Source organism: Pongo abelii, chromosome 11, assembly GCF_028885655.2.
Source record: "Pongo abelii isolate AG06213 chromosome 11, NHGRI_mPonAbe1-v2.0_pri, whole genome shotgun sequence".
NCBI lineage: Eukaryota > Metazoa > Chordata > Mammalia > Primates > Hominidae > Pongo > Pongo abelii.
In genome coordinates this window covers 144184204-144210701 of record NC_071996.2, presented here as the reverse complement: position 1 = coordinate 144210701, position 26498 = coordinate 144184204, and the positions used below count along the sequence as shown (strand labels likewise).

The 26498-nt window shown below is 57.1% G+C and overlaps 2 protein-coding genes and 1 long non-coding RNA gene across 8 annotated transcripts in view; 1 reads left to right on the top strand and 2 right to left on the bottom strand.

Moving 5' to 3' along the window:
• The window catches only part of GPR35 (G protein-coupled receptor 35), a 30408-nt gene extending 25183 nt beyond the window's left edge, over positions 1 to 5225 (bottom strand). For 2 of the 3 annotated variants that reach the window (XM_054550124.1, XM_054550126.1), the window contains exons 1-2: positions 1325 to 5225; positions 424 to 467 (exon numbers count right to left, since the gene is read on the bottom strand). The gene's annotated coding sequence lies outside the window, so the exon portion shown is untranslated. The remainder of the gene's footprint in view (positions 1 to 423; positions 468 to 1324) is intronic. The other variant, XM_054550125.1, reaches the window with a different exon arrangement.
• Positions 5226 to 6698: 1473 nt separating this feature from the next.
• CAPN10 (calpain 10) lies at positions 6699 to 19198 on the bottom strand. 4 transcript variants are annotated; one of them, XM_024243800.3, is made up of 12 exons: positions 18880 to 19198; positions 16468 to 16599; positions 15049 to 15245; positions 13913 to 14130; positions 11789 to 11930; positions 11127 to 11293; positions 10468 to 10748; positions 9282 to 9484; positions 8844 to 9105; positions 7701 to 7900; positions 7406 to 7451; positions 6699 to 7152 (listed from the first exon to the last, which is right to left on the bottom strand). In XM_024243800.3, the coding sequence occupies exons 1-12, from the start codon at positions 19018 to 19020 to the stop codon at positions 7123 to 7125; spliced, it is 2019 nt and encodes a 672-aa protein (XP_024099568.2). In that variant the 5' UTR covers positions 19021 to 19198; the 3' UTR covers positions 6699 to 7122. The 4 variants fall into 4 exon arrangements, with proteins under 4 accessions (XP_024099568.2, XP_063569267.1, XP_024099569.2 ...); XM_063713197.1 differs by having other exon boundaries at positions 6699 to 7451; positions 18880 to 19197; XM_024243801.3 differs by lacking the exons at positions 8844 to 9105; positions 9282 to 9484.
• Positions 19199 to 19296: 98 nt separating this feature from the next.
• LOC112132356 (uncharacterized) lies at positions 19297 to 24270 on the top strand. The gene is made up of 2 exons (XR_002914162.2): positions 19297 to 19675; positions 24200 to 24270. It is a non-coding gene; the product is annotated as an uncharacterized LOC112132356 (long non-coding RNA).
• The last annotated feature ends 2228 nt before the right edge of the window (positions 24271 to 26498 follow it).

Genomic DNA, 26498 nt, shown 5'->3' with positions numbered 1-26498 from the left:
GAGAGCCGAGAGCTCCGGAGACTCCCAGGCCAGCCTGCCCGCCAAAGCCTTTCCTCCAAAGCAGAAAAGACCTTTCCCCTGATGAAGCAGCCATGTCCAGGGCTTCACGTTGGGATCAAAAGGCCCCAAATTATCCCCAAGAATAAAATGATTCTTCCGCTCGTTTCAAAAGGCAGCAAAACTAGCTTAAGTCTGGCAAAAATTAGGTGAAAACAAACAAACAAAAAAACAGCAAAACCAAATGAAGACTCCAAGGGACAGCGAGCAAGGCACGACCACGAAGAAAGCACGAGCCCAGAGTCCAGGTCTGAATACCCTGGCCCCAGTCTGGCCGGCCGCATCCTGTGTCCCGCCTGGGCAGCCCTGCCCCAACCAGCCCTCTCCCCGACTACTGCTCTCAGGACACAGGATCACGACACTCACCCCAGAAGCTCTGCTGCCCCCAAGGCTGGCCCAAGCTTGGAGGACTGTGAAAGAGAAGATGGCGGAATCAGGACTGGGTGGGACACGGCTCCCACCAACGAGTCACCAACTGCCGTGCCTGGAGCTGGAAGTGACGACAGGAAGGAACCCAGGCAGGTGGCGTAGGACAAAGTCCACAAGAAAGGCCAGGAAGGAGGTGCTCTCATGGGACACACCCAGTCCTGCCCGTCCGGATCTGCCAGGGCCACCCTTTGTCCCTTCCCACCATGGTGGGGAGACGGTCTCCGACATGCCCCGCTCTGCAGACCCACAGTACCGCCAGGGACCCCACAGCCCTGGACCCCGTGGAAAGGCCAGGCCCTGCCTTCAAGCATTCCGGAGAGTTCTGGGTGCCTTGCCAGGGGAGACAGGATTTTATTTTTCAGGGTGGCTCTCGTTTGCTAGGACACAGGCCACTGGGGACTCAGCATTTGTGTAAGAGATGGGCCCTTCTATGGATGACACATTTATGTCCCCGAAATTCACATACTGAAGTCCTCATCCCCAAGGTGAGGAATGAAAAGGTGGGGACTTCTGGTAGGTGATGAGGTCATGAAAGCAGAGGTGTCACGAATGGGATGAGTGCCCATATAAAACGGGCCCCAGGGAGTTCCCTTGCCCTTCCACCACGTCAGGACACAGAGAGAAGGTGCTGTCTCTGGACCAGGAGGCAGGTCCTCACCAGGCACCAGGTCTTCCAGTGCCTCAATCTTGGACTCGGAGCCTCCAGAACAAAGAGCAACGCATTTCCACTGTTTATGAGCCACCCAGGCTATGGTGCTTTGTTACAGCAGCCCAAAGGAACTCAAAGAGGGGCCCCACCAAGGAACTCAGGCAGGTGCAATGCCAGAAGAAATCTTACAGGGGTGACGAAACTCTTTGGCTTTCTCTATTTTCACGTAAGCCAGCAGCCTTGCAGGAAAACAAGTGGTCAATAGGAGACTGAGTGAGTGCTTGGCAGATAGCCGAGAGAGGCCGGAGAGGGTAGGAAGTGCTGGACAGTGGCTCCCAGCTCCAGAGCACCCCTAGAGGCCCGTGGGTGACACAGGCAGGGGAGCCTCACGGAGATCCAGGAGCAGGCATGCTGGCGGTGGTGCTGATGACAAGCTTGCTGATGGTCAGGCAGTGCTATCGGCTCTGAGGCTGAGAGGGGACTGAGGGTTTCTAGATGGCCTTCACCCGTAAGCAGAGCTGTGCGAGGAGCCCATCCAGGCTGGCTGTGGCCGCTGCAGAGTCCACCCCAGCAGACGCTGAGAGAGAAATGTCACTGGGTGGCCTGTGGCCACTGGCCCAGAAAGCAGGAAAAGCCCCACAGCGCCTCACCCCTGCTTGCCTTCCTTCCCTCCTGACACCCCAGGAGTCTCCCCCAAGTTGCCAGGCCAAGGGCTCATCTCCCTGCAGGTGTTCCCAGGGTTATGGTCTACACAACCACTGCTCAGAGGGTGCAGCCAGCAAGGAGTAAATACGCTGGCCAGCAGGTGTGAGCCGGGGCGGAAGCCCCAAGGGAAGGCCCATGGCTGGGCTGTGGGCAGCGTTCTTGGGGACAGACTTGTCCAGGGATGCCATGGGGTAGCCTGCCTGGGGAGCCTGAGCCAGGCAGGTCACAAAGGCCAGGCGTTTCGGCCAGGTGGGGGCACCCCGGCCACTGACACTCCAGGCTTCTCCCTCACCAACCCCACCTCTTCCACCTTCCCTCCGAAATATCTTGCACCCAAATTCTGTCTGCCTCTGCTTCTGGAGAATCCAACCCCCACTGGAGAAGAGAGTCACTAATTTGGGATTTGGAACTGGGTCACTCATGGCCCATGGGCAACGAGGACTCATCGCTGGTCAGGGGAGATAGCTGGCACCTGGCACAAAGTGGTCGTCCTGTCCAGTCCAGTTGTGAAACTGATTCCAGTGTCCAGTGGGAAAGCTGGGGAAGGGGGTGTGCTGGGGGGCCCAGCTGCTGTTTGATGAATGCACAGACACGAGGGGGCTCCAAGGAGGAAGCAAATAAGGTGCAGGTGGCTGAGGCCTCACTGAGGTGCCCTGGTTGGAGTTTGGAGAAGTTGGGCGGGGGCGCAGCACTCCCAGCTCCTGATCAACACCTAGCCAAGGCCAAGGCCCCATCTGGAGAACCCAGGACCATGGGCAGGGAGGAGGCAGTGCGTGGTGCCTGAAGGTTCCACTCTCCAGCCTCTTAGGAAGCTTCTGAGCCTGCAGAGACACAGCCCACCCCTCACTCCACGCCCGTCAGGCCCTGGCCCGCCTTGAGCGCTAGGGCTCTGACCGAGTGAAGTGTAGGCAACATCCAGTTACCAGGGAGTGGGCTGCGGGCCCGGCCAGCTCAGGGCACGAGAGGGGGCTGCGGGCCCAGCCAGCTGGGGACGGGAGGCGGGAGCACTGGTAGGACTGGGTGCTGAGGCGCCTGATAGGGAAGCTGGAGACCTAACAGCAGTGTCCCGAGACACAGGTTTGACACCCTGGCAAGGCCCCTGGAGGTGGAGTAAACCTGGAGGTTCCTAGCAGCACAGGCAACACTTCCACTTTGCTGGGCAGGGTGGAGATGCCACAACTGCTGTGGCTGGTGGAGGGTGGGCGTAGGCGTGTGTGGTGGGAGCTGCCAAGCACTGGTTCCCTGGGAAAACCAAGGTCACACCGCTCACCTGTGCCATGCTGGTTACTAGGGAGTGGCAGCTGCGCGCAGGAGGCTGGCAGGAGAGGCGGCGGTGCCACAGGAGGCTGGTGGCAGGAACCACAATCACAGGGTTTGGCTCGCCGGGGGCAGAGGGCATCAGACCTCTAAACAGCAGAGGCCAGGAGACAATCATGAACACGGCTGAAGGGCGCCAAGGGGCCTGCCTGCAGGGCTTATGGGATGGCAGCAGAGCAAGGCAGGGCCGCCAGCGAGGGCCACGCTCAGGTGGAGCCAGCAGAGGGGTCCAGAAGGGCTGAGGGTGGTCACTCTGATAGAGCCCCAGTTGGGCCCACACTGCCCAAGTCAGTTTTCAGCCCAGGTATCTGCTGACTGAAGAGGTGGCCAGGCCTGCAAGATGAAGGACACTCCCCACATCAGCAAGTGTGCGTGACAAGGACTTCCCTGGGGACTATGTGCACGGGGGGGGGAATGTCCAGACATCTGGGAGCCACTGAGCACACAGGCCCTGAGCTGATGCTGGTCCCCAAGAGTCACCAGGGCTCCATGACAGTGGGACACATGACAGGCAGTTAATAATGGAGTCCTGCCCAGGACCAGCTCACATGAGACCACAGGGCCTACAGACCCACCCGGGGCCATGTCCTGGTCTCTGAGCCTGTGACTGGGATTGACACCTGGGGAGCGACCGGTATCTTCGTTGCATCTTTGGGGTAGAGATGGCCGTGGGAAGGCCAAGACCGTCCCCTCCTGCCCAGGCCCCAGAGCAGTCATGGCATGTGGAGAGGGTGGTGGCCCTGCTCTCTCCATTTGGTTCAGTGTGGCCCGTGGGGTGGGATTCCTGGAGGGCCACGTGGCGAGTGCACACACAGCCGAGGGGCAGCCCAGTGCAGCAGGCCCTGGAGGTCCAGGTACCCAGGGTTGGCCATCAACTGGACGAATATGCCACGGAAGATCAGAAGGTGCTCACATTCCTAGGAAATTTGTATGGAATGGACAAAGGCATTTGCCGTTTTTCCTGGGGCCTCTGCCGGAATACAGGACAGAGACCCCAGCTGGCCGGACGCCCTGATGAGCACCGCACTGATCCATGACCTTGACAACAGGATGCTGATGATGGAGTCGGAGCAGGAGGCAGCCAGGGACAAACAACGCCAGGCCGGGGCCTTCTGCGCCGGAAATGTTTAGGTTGGCTGGGGGTTAGAGGCCTGCCAGACGTCCCCTCCAACTGCGTCTGGAGCCTCCCATCAGAAGGAAGCACAAGGCCTCAGGGGTCTATGCAGGCTCCGGAGGGAGCGTTTTCCACACCCAGGAACATGGTTCCAGCTGGTAGACCAAATGGCCAAGGCAGCCAGGTCCAGTGGAGCCAGTCCACACTGGGGAGATGATGGGCACCAACCACAGCCCCTAGAGTCATGGAACCCTGCGCTTTCGAGGCCTCCTCTCAGGCAGTAGCCTGGGAAGTGGGAAGCAGGTCCTGGCTGTGGACTTTGGGCAGAGCTGCCCAGCAGGAGGGTATGGCTGCCACCTTCAGGGCCTGCCTCGGGGACAGTGGCTCCTGAGGGTCCGGGGGGAGGGATGCTCAACATAAGGGCCTGGCCAGCCCAGGTGGGGCCCTGCAGGAAGGGTTTGCTCCAGAACTTTTCACGGGGTCCCCACCAGTCTATCCTGACATGGACACAGTCCCTGCAACTGTCTTCCCTTCATAGGCACTGTGCCTGAGAAATACCTTGACCCCAACTGTCCCACCTCAACCTGCACCATCAGGCACCCTACACAGGACCTGTCCACCCACAAACCCAGGGATCTAGGGCAGCTCTGACCCAGCTCAAGCCTCTGGCTTGGGCACTACCCTGCGGGGTTTTTCTTTGGTGAGCAGCCCCTCACTCTTCGCCCTGAGTTCCTGTACCCCAATAGGCGGCACCACTTGCTTCAACCGAAGTCAGCATGGAACCCAGTGGATGAGGGAGATCTGTGGCAGGCTCTGCACCCAGGGAGACAGAGCCCCATCCTGCTGCTCAGGAATCTGTGTCTGAAGATGCCAAGAACCCAGGTGCCACAGCCACTGCTGCTGGAGGGCCATTGAACCAGCAAGCAGAGGGGCTCACGGGGCAGGGGCCAGGGCCAGGGCCAGGGCAGCTTCCTGTGGGTGAGTCACGAGGGTGGCTTGGCGTGGCCAGGGCGTGGAAAGGGGGACAGCGGCACAGGTCCCAGTGGGAACACAGACACCAGGACTCCAGAGATGGTCGTGATCGGGCAGCAAGGCCCAAATCAGGCTCACTGGGTGCTATGGTTTGGATTTGTGTCCCCGCCCAAATTTCATGTCGAATTATAATCCCCAGTGTTGGAGGGGCCTGGTGGGAGATGATTGGATCATGGGAGCAGATATCCCCCTTGCTGTTTTGGTGATAGTGAGTTCTCCTGAGATCTGGTCGTTTAAAAGTGCACAGCATCTCATCTTCGCTCTCTTCCTCCTTCTCCAGACACCTGCAGACTGCCTGCTTTCCCTCCGCCATGATTCTAAGTTTCCTGAGGCCTCCCCAGCCATGCTTCCTGTACAGTCTTCGGAACTGAGGCAATTAAACCTCTTTTCTTTATAAATTACCAGTCTCAGAGAGTTGTTTACAGCAATGTGAAAAAGGACCAATACACGGGGTCTCCCCGGGCACAAAGGGACTCAGGAAGCGAATGGAATTTAAAAGGGATTAGTGGCGGGGTTGGCGGTCATGCCTGCAATCTTAGTGCTTTGGGAGGCCAAGGCAGGAGGATCACTGAGGCCAGCCTAGGCAACCATATACTGACAACCCTAAGCATTCAAAACTTAAAAAAACTAACCAGGCACGGAGTGTGCGCCTCTTTTCCTACCCACCTGGGAGGCTGAAGACGGAGGATCACCTGAGCCCAGAAGGTCGAGGCTGCAGTGAGCTATGATCATGCCACTGCACTCCAGCCTGAGCAACAGAGCAAGATCCTGTCTCTAAAACAAAAGGGCTTAGTGACAGCCCTCCCCACCCATGTCTGGAACTGTCTTCTGCACCGTTCAGTGACACTACAGCTCCCATCGCAGCATTTGGTGTGAGGGACGAGGGAGAGAGGCCTGGGGAAATAAGCAATCTTAGCACACTGCACAGGTGAACTCTGGCTGAAGGCAGAGGAGCTGTCTAGATCCAAGGCTCCCCATCCACGTGAACCTGGGGTTCCTCCCTCTGCAGCAACTCCCGTTCTGACACCCGTTTCCGAGACGTCCTTCTTTGCCCAGCCTGGGCAGTGCCTTCGCTGGCTCTCCCCACCCCTCACTCCCCAGTCTATCAGTCTGCGTCCCCCAAGGCCGGGGCTTGACCTGCCCCGGCCAGCTTCAACCTCAGCCCCCTGGCCTGGGGCATGCCCTGTGCCCGTCCCTCCAAACTTCTCCCCTCCTCCCCACTCACCATCTCCTCCTGAAACCTGCTCTGCCTGGGTTGGCTCTGCCCACCTCCCAGGCCCCCAGCCCCTCCAGATGCCATCTTCATCCTCACCATCTCGGCAGGCACCCAGCCCTCCCCACAGCCTGCTCAGCAAGAGCAGGCACAGACTGGAGCTACTTGGAGCAAGACTGATCTGCAAATCCTCAGCACTCATGTTTATTTATAAAGTTACATCCTAAAAGTGATTCAAATAATAAATAGTTATAAAGAAGATCTGTTGCCCTACTCTCTGGGTGTGAGGCCTCCGTGTGGAGTCAGCAGAGGATCTGGGAGGGATTCTGGGAAGCTCTGGGATCCTGGGGTCTCTGCTGTCTCAGTGGTGCAACAGAAGTCACCAAGCTTCCCACCCTTTCCTGCAGCACCAGCTCGCCCCCAGGGCTGCGTCTCTCCTGACGGAGGCTTCCCGTGGACCCCTAGGCTGCAGCCCTCTGGCAGGGCTGGGAGGCAGGTCAAGACTCAGGACCAGCCCCCACAGTGCAAGGCTGGCCAGCCCAGCTGCTGGGAACCTGTCAGGCCCTTGGGCTCCAGTCACCTGAGCTGGCACAGGGGCCCACCCTGTTAGGTTTTCATCACTGCCATGACGGAGACCTGCAAGGACAGATGGGGGGCCCGGGCAGCGGTGGCACTCGCCCCTTCTCACACTCCACCCCGAGTGCAGCCAGGGAATGGGATGCAGCCTCAGCTCCCCCTGCCCTTCAAGGCACCGCCTGGGGCTCTCACAGGAAGAGTCAAGGGCACCTCACGTCCCAGGCAGAAACCACCTGCCTGAGGTTGCAGGTAGACCCTAGGCCACCAGGCAGCCCCAGGCAGGTGAGCCGGGCTGGCAGGGCTGCATACACACCTCCTGGAGGAACTGGCCCAGCATCTCCTGGCTGTGAATGGACGGCCTGTGGAGAGACACCAGATCAGCGCTCCCAGACCGCACTTGTCACACGAGGGGCTGTGTGCTCCTGGCCCACCTCCCACTAGACTCTCCTCTCAGGCTCAGACCAGCAAGGAAGGGTCCCCAGGCAGGCAGGACAGCCCCAGTCTGCCATGACAGGTAGGAGCGGGCAGGAGACGTGGGGGGACAGGCGAGCGCTAAGACTCCAGGACCCCAGCCTCCAGCTGGCCACCCCCAAGTCCCAGAGCCCCACCTGTCAATCCTGGTTGCGATGGTCACTGTGAAGGCCCCCTCTGTGTCCGGCAGGTAGGTGGAGGGCACGACCTTGTAGGTGCCCGCAGGCAGGAGGCAGAGCCGGCTCACCTCCTGGGCGTAGCGATGCGGCACACAGCTCAGCAGCGGCTCCTGCAGCAGCAGTGGGGGTGCATCCTGGCTCCTTCCACCCTCTGGGACCTGAGGAAAGCGCAGGCTCAGACTGAGGGGGCCAGCCTTTGCGTAGGGAGCCCAGCCCAGGGCCATCTGCTCGGATGCCCTTGGCCCTCTTGAGTCACATAAGCCCCTTCTCTGAGGAGGGGCTGCCAGGCCTGGACACTGGACTCGCCTCCTCACCAAGGCCTGGCCACCCTTGCCAGAAGGTGCTGGCAGTGGGGCCCCCGCCTGGAGGCCTGTCGCATCATCAGGGGCTTTATTTTAACACCTGTGACTGCCCAGCCCGCCCCAAGGGCTCCCACTGGCCTTGGCATGTGTTTTCCTCAGAGCTCTAGGAGACCTGAGCCAGTGGCCCAGGGCCAACAGCGAGGGTCCGAGGGTCCCCAGGCAGCCCACTGTGAACTGAGGGTCGCAGTGCCTTCCTCATCAGGGCCCCTGCATTCCAGGGGACACATGTCTGCAGAAAATGAACCTTGGGACACAGTCATTCTGAGTCAGGGTAAGTGGACAAGGGGCCGCTGGCTGAGCTCAGTGACTGTGGACTTCCTCACACGCGAGGGGCTGCTGTGGCCAGCCTGGGCCTCCCCTCCTCTCACTCCTGAGTCCATCAGCCCCCTGTGTCCCCAGGCCAGGGCTCAACCCACCCCCGCTGGTCTCAACCTCAGCCTCCTGTCCTCTCCAAAATTCTCCCTTCCTCCCCACTCACCACCTCCTCCGGAAACCTGCGCTGCCTGGGTCAGCCCTGCCCACCTCCCAGGCCCCCGGCCCTTCCAGAGGCCATCTTCAGCCTCGCCTCTGTGAGGATGGAGATGGGAGAGGGCCCTGTGTGGGTTCCAGGCAGCGCCTCGAAGGGCAGGGGGAGCCCAAGTGATTGAGCCCAGAGCCCTCTGTTGGGACAATGGAGGCCGAGATGCAAATTCTGAGGGCCCCTTCTGCTCCCCCTCCCTCCCTGGGGCAAGGAGCTTGCCTGGAAGATATGGAAGCCGATGGGGTGGAACTCGGTGTCACTGGGCTGGCAGTGCTGATGCAGAGTGATGCGGACGCAGCGGGGGCCAGGGCCCTCGGGGACCGAGAAGGGGAAGCAGGGGTTGGTGGGGTATGAGGCAAAGTTCCTGCTGCCCCCTGCCGTCTGGCCGGCTCTCCAAGAACCCCGTAGCTGCACGGTCCCCCACTCCCCCGCAGGCAGGGCTGCCCCGGGGGCGGTGCTCTTGGCCACTGCCCTGATAGCGCTGCCAAGAAGACAAACATGGGAGGGCGCTGGCAGCAGGTTCCCGGCGGCCTCAGTCCCCACGTGGACACCTGCCAACCACAGACGCAAAGTGCCCAAATCCTGTCTTGGAAGGGCCTGTGGTCCTCCAGAGGCTGCGGCCTCGGAGAGCCAGCAGCACTGCGCGGTTCCTCTCACCTAAGGGAGACTCGCCCGGTAGAGAAGACTCGGAGCAGGAACTCCCCTGGCACATCCTTCAGGAAGGTGCTGGGGACAGCCAGGTAGTAGCCTGGTGAGAGCTCACAACGCAGGTGGACCTCCCGGTCGTATGCGTGGCACGCGGTGCCAGCCACGGGGGGCGTGGACAGGACCCTAGGCAGATTGACCCGCCGCTTCTCCACCTGTGAGCACGTGCAGGAGGCTGAGTGCGGAGGAACGGCCGGGGTCAGACGCCCTGGCCTTGGCCTCCCTGCTGCAAGCACAAGGGCCTCTGGAGTTGACAGACGAAAGCGCCAAGGCCTGTCAGCGCCCTCCACCCTCTCTCAGGGACCAGCTAGAGATGCCCACCAATCCCGGGCTTCACTTGGCCCTGGGGCCAGTATCTCCCAGACACGAGCCTGCAAATCCTCCTTGTAGCTGGGCCCACAAAGGCACCGTGGCCCAGGCAACCTGGGGGCTGCTGGACAGTGGGCCTTCCAGCAACTTCTTTTGCAAGAGGAAAGGAACATCATGTGGGCCACATCCATGAAGGGACAGGGAACAGTGTGGTACCAAGTGTCATACCCTGTCAAGACACACAAGATGAAAACCCAGCCCCTGAGCAAGCAGCCGGCATATCCTCGACCCACACTCAGGCCCTTTGCTCTCAGGCGCCCCCATCTGTTCTTCCAGGAAACAACACACTTTGTGAACCAGTGGTTGAGCCTGGGACTGCCCGGGCCTCAGAGCAATCCCATGAGATCCGTGTCAGGACCCTGTCTTGCAGGGGAAGAGACTGAGGGAGGCAGGGAGAGGATGTGTGCCAGGTCACACAGCAAGCTGCAGAGCTGGGACTGGCCCTGACAGGGCCTGGCTCTACCTCCTTGCCTCAGAAAGGCACGGTGCTGCCAGGAGCCCCCGGGCCCAGGCCCCTCCTGTGGGTCCTGCCCTGGCTGCAGACTCTGTTGCTTTCCTTTGGCCAACGAGGCACACGGCAAGGCAGAAAGACCTGCAGTCTCAGGTCAGAGTCGGGTCGGGGAGCACCAGCAGACGTCAACCCCGTGCAACAGCCCAAGGAGTGGGGAGATTGGTGGAGCCTGTGGCAGAGTCAGTCCTAGAACCCAGACCTCCACGGGCCTCCACACCACCTGCTGAACCGAGCGTGAGCCAGACGGGGCTGAGTTACCTTCCAGAGGTGCAGACCCACGGCCTGGTAGTGCTTGCCCGGGATGCTCGCTGGGCTCCATGAAGTATGACTGTCACCCACCAGTGCCCGGGCGCGGCCTGCCCAGTCCGCTGCGTGCAGCCTGGATCTCTGCAGGACAGCAATGTACACCTCACTCGGTTCTGAGACCCGCAGCCAGAATTTGGGGTTGCTGGGAAAGCCGCTGTTGTTCCGGCAGCCTCCTGCTGACTGCCCCTTGACCCAGGCCCCAGGCAGTGACCGAGTATGGCAGAGCAGCTTCTCTAGTGAGAAAACACCAGGCATCAGCTGTGGGACACGGCTCCTCGCTGGCCTCCCGCCACGGTGGCCTCATGAACCCCGGCAGGGTCTAAGCAGCAGCTACGGCCACAGACAGAGCCAGCCCCTCCCACGAGCCCACCCTCCTCCCGGCCCCTGGGACAGAATCATCACCCTCCTCCCAGCTCCTGGGACAGAATCATCACCCTCCTCCCAGCTCCTGGGACAGAATCATCACCCTCCTCCCGGCTCCTGGGACAGAATCATCTCTCCACACTGAAGAGAAGCAAACTGGGCCTGGGCAGGGGGAACCCAGGCACCTGCCCAGCCTCCTCACTTCGGCAGGCAGAGCACATGCCCAGCACAGCCCCTCGGGGCACTACCTGTGTAGAGGCTCTGCAGGTGGCCGGCCTCCGTGACCGGGTAGCCAACTGTGAGCTCGTCAAACTCCCTGAGGAACTCTTCCTCCTCCACCCAGAACTCCCCTTCCTGGAGCTGGGACAGAAGCTCAGATGCTACCGCTGCATCTACCTGGCTCCACCCTTCACCCCTGGAAGAAACCTCATCTCAGCAGAAGCCCCTCCCAAGAACTGGTAGTGTCAACTGGCCGGCAGGCTGGGGGGAAGCCTGGAGCAGACCCAGAGAGCCCTGAGTTCCTGCCAGCACCCCCGTGCCCCAGCTCTGCAGCCCCTCCCACACCCGAAGCAGCTCTGCAGCACAGGGCCTTCTGGACAGCGGCCACCCTGGAGCCCTCTCTTTTCCCAGAGGAACTTCACGCCTCTGGACGCGTCTTCCCAGGATTGCTGCCCGAGCCCGTGATGATGTCTGCCCTATCGAAACCCCAGGCCCAAGGGCCACCTTGGTCCCAGGCCTCACAAGGATTGTCTGGAGCCAAGACAAGCATGGTGTCACAAGTGCAGGGGCTCAGGGGCCTTGCTGGAGACAGCCAAAGAAGGTCCTGACAGCTGAAGGTGCCCAGGATACAGGCCAGACTGGCACTGGGCCCCCCTCCCGACAGCACCATGGTCCAGGCCCCAGCACTCACCCCTCTCTCCAGAGCCCCTGCCAGCACCGCCGGCCCCAGGGGTTCTGGATCCGCAGCAGCAGGATGCACTGGCCCGCCTGACCCTGGAGCTCCCGCAGGTCTGAGACAATGAAGGCATGGAACTCCCCCAGCTCCCGGGCACCTGCATGAGGAATGGCTCAGGCACAGGCAGGAAGGGCACCATGGAGTCCCAAACTGACAAGGACACACAGGCCTCTGCCTCCTCCTCTGGAGATGCTCCAGCCCACCCGACTATGGCTACACGGGAGAGCCCAGATCCCCATGGACCACAGGAGCTCCTTTCTTAGCAGCTGTGGTCCATCAGCTCAGCAGCATCTCCAGGAGCAAAAGCACACGGGGCCTGACCCGGCTGCCATCCCGTCTCCAGGAGCAAGCACACGGGGCCTGACCCGGCTGCCATCCCGTCTCCGGGAGCAAGCACACGGGGGGCCTGACTCGGCTGCCATCCTGTCTCTGGGAACAAGCACACGGGGCCTGACTCGGCTGCTGCCATCCTGTCTCCGGGAGCAAGCACACGGGGCCTGACTCGGCTGCCATCCCGTCTCCGGGAGCAAGCACACGGGGCCTGACTTGGCTGCCATCCGGGTCTGGTGCTGGGTAAGTCATCCCCTTCTCTAGGCCTCAGTCATCGCCCGTACCCGTCTGTGCACGATGCCTGGCACAGCACCAGTTCTCAAACACGCCGCACAGACGCATCTGCAACTGCCAAGAACCTAGAGAATGTTTCTCTTGGCAAAGCCTGCTAGAGGTACGACATTCAGCTAGCGCCCTGGCTAGAAGCCCACAGGAGGCATGGAGGCCCACGGGGGCAACAGCTCCACCTGGCCAGAGACCTTGAGACAGATGGGCATAGAAAAGAAAGAGCCAAACAGAGAGGAAGGCCGCATCTGTGGCAGGGCAACGGTCTAGAGAGGAGGGTCTCCTGGAAGGACTTCAGTCTTGCCCACACCGTGGCCCCTTGCCACCTCAGCAGGCTCCAATGCACCTCCAGTCAGTGCCAGCTGCCATATCTCTCTGCCTGGGGGCTTTCTCTAAAGCCTGAAGTGCTAGGACTTAGCGCTACCCCACCCTGGAGCACCCAAAACCAACAGCTCCCCGAGCTAATGCCCACGAGACCAGCGCCCTCACTCCCAGGTGGGAGGCTCTGAGGCCAGCGTCCTTCCTGGCATCCCAGTGGGGCTGGTGGGGAGTACACGCCCTCCAGGCTCTCTGAACCTCTCAACGTGCTCCTGAACCTCATCTCAGGGTCTGCTTATGGGGGACCCAGACCAAGGCCTATGACAACCTGTTTCAGTTTATTGTGATATTCATATTCTTTAACCAATATTTTTAAAATAATCCTAAGTATGAAAAAAATGATAAAGATGTTCATTGATACTACTCATAATCATATAAAACCAGAGAGATCTTAATATCCAACATCAGGGGAATGATTAAGAGACTGTGGCAAACCCGCTCATTGGGCGAACATTTGACAGCGCGTGTGTGGCAGTGTGAGAAGCGGTGTGGAACGGAACGTGTAAACCACGCGTGCTTACGGAAAACTGAGAGTGCATTCAAAAGTCACATGCGGTTCTATCTAAGTGATTTTTTTTCTTCATTTTTTGTAGAGATGAGATCTTGCTATGTTGCCCAGGCGGGGTCTCTTGAACTCCTGGGCTCCAGCGATACTCCCATCTCAGCCTCCCCAAGTTTTGGGATTACAGGTGTGAGTCACCACACCTGGCCCCTTTCATTTTTTGGAAACAAACTGTTTTTAACGAACGTATCTATCACTAAAATAAAAAACAGGTTTTGATTTTGCCAGGTTGCCAGCTGGGCCAGGGATGGCACAGACAGTGGGCTTTGACTTGGTGCCACCTCTTCCTGCCTCGCACTGGTGGAAAGGGCTGGTCAGGGGAGAGAAGGGCCACGTCTCTCTGGAAGAGGACAGTAGGAGAACGTCACAAACCGAGGACACCACCCTTGAGAACAAGCTTACTTCTTCCCACTTAGTCCTGACAGGGCTGTGTAGCCAGTCACATAAAAAGCTACAGTGCGCCTGAGGCCTGGCAGTGAGGGGCACGCTGGCTGCAGCCCTCCCATGCTGGCCACATGCCTTACCTGCTCTGGGGCTGAGCACGGAGCAGCTGATCAGACACTGGTCCTTCAGGTGGAGCAGCTGCCGACAAGTCCTGTGCTCCCAGCGGCCCGGCCTGTCCTGCTGGCCTCCGCTTCCTGCTACGCCCTTCAGGTTCCATCTTTCTGCCAGGCCACCGGTCAGGTCCACCAGGGCATCTGCCACCTGCCCTGCCCACAGGTGCTCGTAGGACCCATGGACCCTAGGGGACACAATCACCATGGGAGTGAGCCTCTGGCATTGAGCACGGCCCCCTCTCCGATTCCCATGGTCTGTAGCACCCCAAATTGTCCGCTACCTCAACCCCACCTCTTTACTCCCCTCTGCCTTCTTCCTCATCCTCACCAAGTCAAGGCTTAGCCTCACCTTCAAATGCCTTGCTTCGCAGCAAGCGTGAGCGCCCTGCAGTCCTCTGCCCACATACAGAAACTCTCTGGCCTCCGGTGTGGGCACAGGAGCAGGGCAGGAGGGGTGGAAGCTATGGATGCCCACATCCCTCGACTCTCAAGCTCCAACCCTGCTTTTCCTAAAACAGCCCTTGGGATGGAAGGGCTCACTGGGCACTGATGTCACCAGCCAGCCTTCCCATGTTCACCAACTTCCCTGCCTGCCTGTCAGTCCAGTTGCCTTTGGCAAGAAGACAAATGCATTCTAAGAGAGAAGGCTATTCAATTACGACTCATGGTGAAGGTCCTGGTCCCCTGAGCCAGCAAGCACCATGATACACAAGTGTTGGTATGCTGGGGTAGCCTCATTCCTCCGCAACGACTACACAGTGAGTCTGCCTGTCCCAACCATTCCACAACAAATATAAAGAAGCATCTTTCTTGCTGGGGCCGATAAAACAAGGAGGATGACACACATGTTCTCTGTGGAGAATGACTCCACACTGAGCTTTGGAACAAGGGAAGGGAAAGGAGGGAGTGGGCAAACCACAGGCCCAAAAGAAGAATCTCTGCACCTAGCCAGTCAGCCTGACTCACAGAACGAGCTGCCAGACCCTCAGAACTGAAGGGGACTCTGCAGCCCAGAGTGAGCAGAGACCCTCCTGGGGCAGCCCATGGTAGTGGCAGCTCCCTACTTGCCCCAGGCCAGGCCCTTCAGCCCACAGCACACGCACTTGGCGTAGACCTTTTCCAGTAAGGGGAGCCAGAACACATCCTCCCTCTGGCAGCGGGAGAAACAGAGTCTCCCTGCAAGGCACGGCAGGCGGTCATCTGTGGTCACCTCCACCCAGCGTCCAAACTGCCAAATGCGACAGGTGAAGGAGCCCTGGTACTCCTGGTCGGCCCAGCTCGGCTGTCCCGGAGGAATGACCTGTCATGCACAGGGAGAAGCAAAAGGCGAGAGTGACATAAGCACCACCCGGTGCTGCTCCAGTGTCCTGGCCGCGGTGTGGCCACAGCTGAGCACTCCACAGGCACCACGGTCTGCAGAGAACTCTACGGCACACCTGGATGTCGGCGCCTGCGCAGGGCTGCATTACCACACATGAAATTAACAGACCTCTCATTGCAAAACTTGAGGACCACACCGAGGGAGCCACATATCCCGGGACACACACTACTGCCCTCACTAAAAGCATCTGACCTGAAGCCAAAACAAATGTGACATTCAAGGGCATGAGTGACCCAGTTCTTGACTGAGCTGGCTGCAAGCAACGCATCACCACAGGAACAGCGGCCCCTCCTGCTGCTGGGAGCCTGGCGCCCCGACACTGGGCCAGCTGCTTGCACCCACTGCGTCCACCACAGGGCTCCTTCAGGGGTAAGCATTCTGACCCAGCATCAGGGGAGTGCAGGCTGGGCGCCAGGCGCCTGGTGCGATCCTGGCTCTGCCACTTAATGGCCAGAAACACAATGGCAGTGGTTTTAGCACTCTCATTTAAAAAAAAAAGTCAAAGCTGGCAAGACCATGAGTCTGAAAGCCAGTGACTGTGACATGCTTACCATGGGGCCTGGGACATGAGTGAAACGCTGAATGAGGTCACACTATCAATGCCGCTGCATTAATCAGCAACACTTAGCAAGAAGCCAAGCATAAAACTGTGAACACTCCCAGGTAAGGAAAACCTGAGAAGGCCTTCTCCTCCCAGAGTGCCTGTCTACCCACAGAAACAGGTTTAATAACTTTTTGCAAACTTATATTCAAAACCTGTAAGAAAACCAGCCAGCTAGCTGAGGAGAGATCTGAGGCAGAGGCTGCCAGCCAGCCCCGTCCTCCTGTGAGCTGGCACATTTGTCTCCTTATTCTAAATGTGGTGATCTGACTCCATGGAGTCCAGGGGTCAGGAGAGCACAGATCAGGGCGAACCTCCCTGATGGAGCCTTCTGGCGAGGCCAAGGCACCCCCTCCTGCAGCAGAGGGACACAGTGTAGTCCTCAGCCTCTGCCTTGGAACGCTCCTGCTTTCCCCCAACACAGCAGGAGATCCAGCTGCGGCACGGCTCTGCTTTCGCAAGGGCTCCTGCTACTCAGCAGGCCAGAGAAACGCAAAAAGAAACCGGCTTCAGGACAAACACAGGGAAGGGGCCCCGCACCTGGTCCAGGAGGTGCCTGCTCTTCTGCAGCGCGGCGCAGGCACACAGGAACCAGCAATCCCCCAGCAGCCCCTGCTTCACCCGCCCTTCCTGTGGGTCATCTGGAAACAACCGGGGTGTGGCACAAATCTCCTGAAATACAGAAAGTTGTCCAGAGTTAGATCATGCCTGCTGGGGAATCCTTCAAACTAAGAACCCAAGGCTCTAGATGACAGGAGTTGGGGTGGAGCTTTTCCAATCATCAGTGTTACCCAAAAAGGGACAGGAAGGTGGTTTCCTGCAGCGGGTGTCCTTCAGCTCCTGGCTTCAAATGCCCCTGTCCAGCTTAATTCTGGGGTGCCTTCCTTCCTCACTGAAAAAATCCCAAACTCTACCAAGCTCCTTCTCAAAACAGCTAAATGTTGACTTAGAAAAGTTTCACTTTTTACTCATGCTGGTAAATCTCAAATGTGTCCTCCATCCTGCTGGAAATCTTACTGTTTCTCTAGCAGGCGCCATTTCCCACATCCCCTAACTATCATATACCTTCCCCTTTCTCCCCGTCTACTCAAAACATTCACACTGCCCTTGCCCACCTCTCTGAGCCTCAACCTTGCCTCCTGCTTCTGGACCCGACTCTCTCTCCTGCCCTCGGAGCCTGGGCTCCTCTCACAACTCCTTCCCTTCCAGCTCCCCGGGCAGAATCCCACCCCCATGTTCTTTAAGACATTATCCCTCAGCACCGTAGTCTCCTTCAGGGTTCTCTTCATTACAACCTTCTTGAAAGAGCTGCCATGCCTACTGCCTGCTTCCCATTCACTCTCCACGCAGGCTCCTCTAGCTTCTGAGCCAATCATGGCCCCTAAACTGCCTCGATCAATGTCGCTGTCACCTCTATTTTATCAAACCCACTGGGCTTCTCTTGGTCCCAACTCTCTTTCCCAACTACTCAGCAGCATTCACAACAGCAGAACAGCCATCTGCTACCCCTGAGGTGGTCCCCACTCAGCTTCTGTGAGGCCGCATGCTCCCCGGGTGTCCTCTCCCTCACTGCCTGCTGCTTCTCAAGTCTATCTGTCAGGGCACCTGCCTGACCCCAAGAAATGTTAGGGTTCCTCAAGGCTCAGCCCCAAAGCCCCCTTCTTCTTTACTGATACTCCCCCGAGATACTCTCCCAGGCTGTGGACCGTAAACCATCTAATATGCTCCGCCTCCCAGAAGAATGCCTCTAGCCTAGATCTCCCTGCTCTGTATCCACCTGCCTCCAGGACAGCTCCACCTGAAGACGTGAGAGCAAAGCCCAACTCTAGGTCACCCCCAGGCTCTGTCCCAGGACCACCATCCACCCACCTGTTCAGGCCAGAAACCTAGAAGGCATGTTGCTTCCTCCACTACCCTCACCCTCTATTTCAATCAGTCACTATGGCCTCTCGATCCCTGCTGCAAAGTATGTCTCAAACCAATCTACTCCAAATCCACATCCTAACAGTCGTCAGGCTAATCTGAGCCCCTTCATCTTTCTCCAGGACCACTGCAATGGACCCTTGCATTCTTGCCCCGACAATCCACTTCCCACCCAGCAGCAAGAGTGAGCTTGTAAAAACACATCCAGAAGAATCACTCCTCTACCAAAACCCTCTAGTGGCCTCCAGCTGCACCTAAAATCAATCTCTTAACAAAATAAAACCCAAATTCCAATGACAAGGCTCTACATGGTCTGACCCTTGCCTCCTCCCAGGCCCTTAAGAGTTGTCCAAGGAAACCAGGTGGCCTGTCAAAGCCATCTCAGTTACCAGAGCCCAGAAGTTCCAGCTCTGTTCGAAGACTGGTGGCCATCAGTTGTCTCCGCTAAGACTGCATCCACTTAGGGCAAGGCTGCTCCCTGGGCAGTCTTATTCAGCAGATAAACCATTTCTAAAAATATGAACACAGCACTCTGCCAGGGCATCCCTTGGAAGTGCCATTTTTAAGTGTTACAACTGGAAAGGCAGGTGCACAAAATCCAAACTGAAATTCTATCACGCTTTGCTTTGTGGGCTCGGCCTAGCCACTTCAGAGGGGCACGAGCGGCCCTCTCTGCCTGGAGGAGCAGACACAAACGCTCTTCAGGGCGAAAGCAAACAGGTGGGACGGGGTTTGGGGCTCTGTTAAAACGCCTCTCGCTGCGCTCTGAGCCTCCTTCTGGATTGGAGCTCTCGCAGGCGGAGGCCACGACCTAGTTTAGTGTCCTTGGGGTAGCGCTGAGTCCTGCTCGTTCTGGGCGGGGGTATGAAGGAGGTACGAAAAGAGGGGGCCGGGCGCCCACTTCTGAGGAGAACAACGGCGGACCCTGCGTTCGGAGCTACCCTGGCCGCCCACCCCGCCCCGCTCCCTGCGAGGAGCGGAGTTCTCAGAAACCAGAAACGGCGCCCACCGCACCACGCACGGCCCCACCTGGGGCCGCCTCCATGTGATGTCCTCGCGGAACTGAGCCAGCGGCGTAGACAAGTCGCAGAAGAGAGAGGAGTCCGCGGCGGGGAAGGCGGCGTCCCGGAACAGCTCCCTCGCCGGCGTCGCGCCCCGGCCCGCCCGCATCCTCGGCTCCGCGGGCTCCCATCTGCAGCCGGTTGCCTCGGGGTCGCAGCCCCGGAGAGAAGGCGAGTCAGCCGCCGCCGCCTCCGGCCCGTCCCGCCCGTTCCTCGCCCGGCCCAGCCCTCCAAACCCGAGGGCCCCGCAGGTGGTGGACCAGGCCAGTACGCCCGCCCGCTAGTCCCCCATTGGTAACCAGGCAGCAGCCAACCGGGAGTGGGGCCTAGGGTCACGTGACAGGGCGGCCCAATCGCACTCGCGCGACGGAAAGCGCCACGGACGTCAGAGGCCCAGGGGGAGGGGCTCCCGAGCTTCGCGCTTTTGGGGTCGGGCGGCGGCCCGCACTGTATTTTTTCCTTCCGGGGGCGGCGGAGCCCAGGGCTATCCCGACCTCCGCTCATACCCGGAGGGCCGGCAGGCGTTCAGTCCTCCAGCCGGTGAGGCGCGGGCCGGGGTGTCGGGACCGCCTGAACACGCGGGCTCTGGGAGCTTCAGGGACCAGGGACCCCCCCCTCGGCCGAGTTGCGTCGCAGACTACAGCTCCCAGCATGCGCCGCCGCTCCCAGCATGCACCTTCCTCCCGAAACGCGTCTCTGCTTCCGGCGCTCTGCTGCGGAGGCCGTGGCCGCGGGTAGTTGGGAGGAACCGAGATTTGCGCTTGGTAAGGCAAGTTGGGAGCTGTCCAGCGCCGGTCGAGTGCCTGCCGCCGTCGTCGTCAGGCAGGGGAAAAGGGGACCTCAACCCCTCTAGTGACAGCTGTTTGCTACCTAATAGGGCTTTTCATCCCACCGGGCCCCAGGGCCCTCGTTAGGAGCCCAGCAGGCTCGACTTCTTGCTGTGGTTCTGGAAAAGGGAGTGACTACCTGGCCCATCACCTCTCTCTGTGATGTGTTTGGGAGTTTTGGGAAATGAGACGGCTCCGAGGGAAGAGCTTGAGGGAGCGGCGTCGCAGTCGTTCGACCTTCCCGGGCCTGGGCTTTGTTTCTAGGCATTTTAGGTTGAACGCTCTACATCTTAACTGGGGGCAGGGGAGGTGGCCAGAGCATCCCGCTGAGCGTTTTCCGATTCCCCAGATGGCCAGGCACCTGGTCCTGGTGGCTGGACAGTGACCCCGTGGACGCACATTTACAGCTATAGCCATTCAGTGCCGCGGGGAGGTGAGGATAGTGATCCTGGGACCTGCTCGAGGATTCACCCTTGCCGCAAGAACCTGTTCCATTCCCAGGAATGAAGGCAGTCAGGCAGGGGAGGAGAAGGGGGCCTCAACTCTTCTAGTGACAGCAGTTTGCCACCTAATAGAGCTTTTCAGATTTTGCCTCCTCAGGCCATTTTACTCAGCCTCGGGCTATGAAGGATGGTCACATTGAAGCTGTTTTTCTGCAGTCAGGAGCGAAAAGTTCCGGCTGTGGAAGGAGAAACTGAATCTGGTTCAGGAGTCCCAGGTTCCTCCCTCTGAGAGGCCAGGTGGGGCCTGCGTGAGTAGCAGTTGTTCAGGTGGCAGGACACTGCTGTTTTCATCCCACCTGGCCCCAGGCCCCTGATTAGGGGCCCAGAGTGCTTATGTATTTGCCTCAGTCTGGAAAAGGGAGTGACTGCATAGCCTAACACCTGGGGGATGCCTCATTGCCCAGATGTTTCATCTCCGGGATGCTTCATTGCCCATTCAGCACCCTCTATGGTGCTGACTCTTCCGGAAGATGTTTCTGATTCCATGCTAGGCTGGTGGTTGCACCATAGCTGAGAGGACTCAAGAAGAGCCTGGTCTCAGCTTCACCTAGGAGTCCCGGAGGAGTAAGAAACACATATCTTTCCTGTCCTGGGCACATATGGGTGGGTAGCAGAGCTGAGGCTGGCCGAGGATCCCCACTCTCCTTTGGGAGCCTTTGTTGTGCCGCTCTCCCAGGCTGATCAGATCTGGAGAGCTAACAGCTTCCTGTGGCCACATCTGTGTCCAAGGCGGGGCCCATGCCCGTAGCCAGATTGCCAGGATCTGGAAGGGGCCAAGAGACAGCTGGTGCTGGGTAGGCAGCAGCCCTGTGTCAACCTGCCCCCACTATTACCCCATGCTGTGATTTGCATGTGGTCTGCCCCTGCCCAAAATGGTATTGAAATTTGAGCCCCAATGTGGCAGTGTTAGGAGGTGGTGCCTAGTAGGAGGAGTTTGGGTAATAGGGATGGATCCCTCATGGATAGGTTAGTGTCCTTTGTGGAGGGGTGAGTTCCCATGAGAGCTGGTTAGAGAGTCAGCCTTCCTGCGGTTGTCTCTTGCTTCCTCTCTCGCCATATTGCCATGTAATCTGTTCGTGCATGCCTCTCCCCTTCTACTTGCTGCCATGAGTTGAAGTAGCATGAGGCCCTCACCAGGTGCAGCTGCCCAATCTTGAAATTTCCACCAGAATTTTAAGCCAAATAAACCTGTTTTGCTTTTTTAAAAAAATAAATTGCCCAGCCTTGGCTGGGCGCGGTGGCTCACGCCTGTAATCCCAGCACTTTGGGAGGCTGAGGCAGGCGGATCACGAGGTCAGGAGATCAAGACCATCTTGGCTAACATGGTGAAACCCCATCTCTACTAAAAAAAAAAAAAAATTAGCCAGGTGTGGTGGCGGGTGCCTGTAGTCCCAGCTACTCGGGAGGCTGAGGCAGGAGAATGGCGTGAACCCGGGAGGTGGAGCTTGCAGTGAGCCCAGATCGCAACACTGCACTCCAGCCTGGGTGACAGAGCGAGACCCCGTCTCTAAATAAATAAATAAATAAATAAATAAATAAATTTATTTAAATAAATAAATAAACCCAACCTCAGGTATAGCAGCGTGAAACAGACTAAGACATTCCACATGCCCTGTGGTCCCATCCACTACCCCAGGATGCAAAGATGTTCCCTCAGCCATGAAGAATGACATTCCCCCCTGGCTCCTGGGATATTTGGAGGGGTTGTCAGCAGCTTGGGTTGGTGAGATAAGGAGTTTGGGGGGCAGCTGATTCGTGACCCTGGCCGCCTCAACTGCAGGCTCTTGGTTTGAAGTACTGTAATTAAAGTATGAGAGCCTCGGGGCCCTCACTTCAAGGAGGGAACAGCATCCCCATGCCTCAGCATTTGGGGATTGTAGGAAGATGAGAGTCCTTCAGGTGGGACTAGTTCCCGCCATGACCCCACTGCTGGCCAGTGGACTGAAATACATCTGACCACTTACTTCTCGGCTTCATGGGTGTTGAGGAGGAGTCCTGTAGCATCAACCCTATCTGCCTCCTCTCATCCTGCCACTCCTCTTGCTCTGTCTGGATGACTGCCCTTGTTTTTCAAGGGAATGTTCCCTGTCTTCCTCAGCCAGGATTTTTTCTGAACTTGACATCTCCGTTTGTTCAGGGGGCAATCATTGGGCACTTCACTGTGCTGGGTCCTTGCATTCTCATGGAGATGCAGAGATTAAAGATTATTATCTTGTCCACATACTGCCCAGAGTTAGCAAGGATTGCTTTTCTGTGGATTTGTCTCAGGTTGGGCACAGTCGGGATAGGGTCCTTCTCCCTTTTCCTAGCCTAAAGGTTCCAGCTGAATCTTCCCAGGCAGGGCTGGAACAGGAACCACTTTAGTCTTTGCCGCAACCCATGGATGGTCAGTTCTCCAAGAAAAGTGAAGAGGGTTCCACCTGGGGCAGCCCTCAAGGGCTCAGAGGGCCAAAACACATGTACAACATGTTGAGACACTGAGTTTGTGTGACCCTCACACATTTCAGCAGTAGGTATTTCTGCCTCATTTTACCGATGAGGAACCTGAGCTTCAAGGGGAAGAGGTGACAGCTCAGGACCACACAGCTGTAGGTAGGAGGCAAGAAAATAGGGTCTGGGTGCAGGGAACATAGGCTGATTCACACTTCAGTTATGACAGGAAATACCTTCCTAACCTATGCTTCATAGAGCATAGGCCAAGCAAATGACTTTGTAACTTCATCCTCTCCATCTACATAACGTGTGCCCCAAGTAACCAATGGAATCATCTAGAGGGTATTTAAACTCTCAAAAATTCTATAACAGGGCTTTTGTGCTCCTATGCTCAGGCCCACTCCCACACTGTGGAGTGTACTTTCATTTTCAATAAATCCCTTCATTCCTTCTTTGCTCTCTTTGTGTGTTTTGTCCAATTCTTTATTTAAGATGCCAAGAACCTGGACATCCTCCGCTGTTAACAGTAGGACACATCAACTCCTTAGAGTTGGGGCAGCCAGCATAAAAGCAGGCTGACCTCAGCCCGCTTCATTCACTGCAACATGAAGAATGGAGTCTTTGTTGGCAATATTTTAGATTGAGCTTTTTTTCTCATTATAATACATGCTTAGTAAACAGAGTGGGAATAAATATGGTACATGCTCCTTATAGGAATTTTTTTCCTAACTCTTGGTATGAAGTGGTTTTGTGTTCTTCAATTTTATGATGAAGATTATGCAGATAGTTTGCACAGTTGACTAGTTATCTGAGGTGAGCGTATTTCGGATGGGGGCTGTTTTCTGCATTGTGGGTGTTGTATTCCCTCCACACTGGAATTTTTCTGTTTGCTCATTCATTTGGAACAAGGAGAGGTTTATCTGGGCCTGGCTGGATGGGTGGGTGGGTGGTAGTGATCTCCTTAGCACTCTGCCTGTGCCTGTTAAAAGCCCCTCAGATCTGTGCTAGGCCTGGCCAGTCTGTGGACACCCTTGCCAAGGTCCACCTTTAGCTGGCATGTCCCTGCTCTTGGGCTTCTGTCTGACCAGGTGATTATTCCGAGAGATTGGCGGGGGGAGGTGCAGAGACTAACAGCTGACATCAGATTCCTCTTAGTAAAAGGACAGTCTTTGTTAGGGAAAACATCTTGGTGGGTGCTTGAGTTAGATCCCTGAGGGCATGGCTACTTGAGGTGGCTTAGCTTGCAGGAGGTGAAGTTCTGATGGGAAGGGAAGAGATGTGGGGGAGAAAATGGCTGAAGAAATGAGGCTGAGTTGCGGGGTGGGGGCAGATGAAGGGCCATGGAGGGGACCCCTGGAGGGTAGAATGCAGGCAGTGCTGAGAATGAGGATGCCTTGATTGATTGGAACTTTTTTTTTTTTTTTTTTTACTCTCTACGACCTAATATCTTCAAGTGCATTTTCTGTTGCTATAACAATACCACAGACTGGGTAATTTATAATGAAAATAAATGTATTTCTTACAGTTCTGGAGGCCGGGAAGTCCAAGGTCCAGGGGGTGGCATCTGGTAAAGGCCTTCTTGCCACACCATTCCATGGGGGAAGATGGAAGAGCAAGAGGACACACAAGCAAGAGACAGCTAAACTCATTTTTACAACACATGCTCATGATAAGGAACCCACTCTGATAATGACATTAATCCATTCATGAAGGCAGAACCCTCATGGCCTAATTGCTTCTTAATGGTTCCACCTCTTAATACCATCACAATGGCAATTAAATTTCAACATGAATTTTGGAGGGAACATTCAAACCATAGCACTGTTCCACTGAGTTTTCATTTTTTATTTTAATAATTGCTTTTTAAAAAATTTCCAGGGTCTCTGGCTGGTTCTTTTTTTTATAAACTACCTGTTCTTGTTTCAAGTGCCTCTTTCTATGTTATAGTTTATTTCAAAAGTCGCCTTTAGGTCTGAGATTTTGATTATATGTGTTCTAAAGTCCTTTTCTGATTTTTCTGTTGCCTCTGTCTCAGGTGTAAGTTTGGGTTGAGTGGCCTGTTTTCCTTCACACTGTGTTGCTGTCCTGGGCAGGTGATTCTCAATTGTGCCTTACCTTATATCTGGATTTTCCTAATGTTCTGTGCAAAGCATCTGGCCTTAGGAGAGAAGCACCACCAATAAGTCCCAGTTAGAGTAGGGATGGCAGATGTCTCTGGGAGACAAGTCTGGACTGAACCTGTCATGGCCTGAGGGACTTAGAAAACCTTATTTGGACCTCCAGGGCCTAGAAATTTGCATGGGTCTCCTTCACTGTTGTCTCAGGCTTCAACTTTCTAATCTCTCTCTGTAGAAACCAGTCTTTCATCAAGCTTCTTTTCCCTTTTTGAACATCATCTCCTACCTGCCTGGCTAGGCCCTAATCCCCAAAATGCAGATCTCTCTCACATTCTGGCCTCAGCTCTGTTGTTGTCATTAGTGCTGTTTGTCATCTACCCCCACTTTTGTGCATGTGGTGGGGTTGCAGCTCCTGTGGTTGTAGGCCCCTCAGAGCTTCCACTGCCAGTGTGAGCCCCTCAACAGCTCTCTTATCCCTGGCAAGGTGCCTGGAAACATTCGAGATCTCTGTTCCACTGGTACAGGTCCGAGAGTGGTCACATTGAAGAGAATCCACCCTTCCCCTGCCAACCTGAGGTGGGCCTGCAGCATGAGAAAGCTTTGTTGTGTGAGATGTCTGCGCTTCATAGTTGTTTCGCTGGAGGATAACTTGGCCTAATAGAGAAGCTGGCCACTAGAAGAGGGGTGCTGTTCTAACAAAACATGTGACCTGCCAGGATTTGGAATGTTGGCTGGCTGTTAGGTGGGGCAAAACATTTGGTAAAGCTCAACTGGGATGACTCATGAGGCAGATCGTGAGCTAAGTGTGCGTATCTAGTGGAGAGGTTGGGAAACAACACTGGCCTGAGTATCAGCCAGAGGCTGCATTTGACAAGGGACTGCAGGAAAGCGATGAGCTAAAAAAAAATTCTGCACTTGCAAGCTGGGAGGAAGAGGAACGAAGGCCAGGAACGCAAGGACTTGGGGCTGAAAGAGCCCTCCTGTGTACCCCACGGGCGGGCATAAAGCCAAGACAGATTGTGGTGAGGGTGCCATCCTGGATCCAGATGCCCTCCTGCCCCCAGGGTCATGATGCTGGGCACTGCTGCTGAGTTTCCCAAGGGCAGGTGGCAGGCACAGGTGCGCAGCTCAGCAGGGTCCGGAGGTGGCGCTGTGGGTGTGGCTGTAGGCACTGGAGGGGAGTCACCCGCAGACCACAGTCATTTCGAGAGTTGAATTGCAAAAGAAAGAAGAGCCCAGGATGAAAGTCTGTGACTGCTGGGACTTGAAAACAACCTTGGCGGGGAAGAGGCTGAGAAAGCAGTTCTGCCACTGAGCAGGGCTCCTTTGAGGACATCAAGCGTGGTCAAGAAAGAAACAGGAAAGGGGTCCTCCCGAGGCTGGAGCCCCAGGCCACAGAGAACATGACTTGGGGGAGTGGGGTGTCCACTCCCAGGCAGGGGCCCTGGCTATGCCTGCCTGGCAAGACTTTAGATGGCCATGGAGCAGGGGCTGCCAGGTGCCCTCCACACCCGCTTTCACAGGGGTTACTGCAGTCGTCGTATCCCTGGGTGTGAGGGGCAGTGACAGTCTTCTAGTTCCTAGGTCTCTAGTTCCTCAGGTCTCCACATCAAGACCTGATGTGAAGAAGGTACATGAAGCAACACATGTAGAGACAGCCCGAGACCCTAGACCAGAGTTGTCACTGCCACTGGAGGGGGGACTCAT

Bases quoted from the DNA above. Each gene is read 5' to 3' on its own strand.
- CAPN10 (XM_063713197.1), bottom strand. From the start codon at position 19,020: ATGCGGGCGGGCCGGGGCGCGACGCCGGCGAGGGAGCTGTTCCGGGAC. The intron at 11,294-11,788 runs GTGAGTGCTGGG...GGTTTCTTCCAG, and splicing joins CAGGGGCTCTGGAGAGAGGG to GGGTGAAGGGTGGAGCCAGG. The intron at 10,749-11,126 runs GTAGTGCCCCGA...TTTTCTCACTAG, and splicing joins CCTGCAGAGCCTCTACACAG to AGAAGCTGCTCTGCCATACT.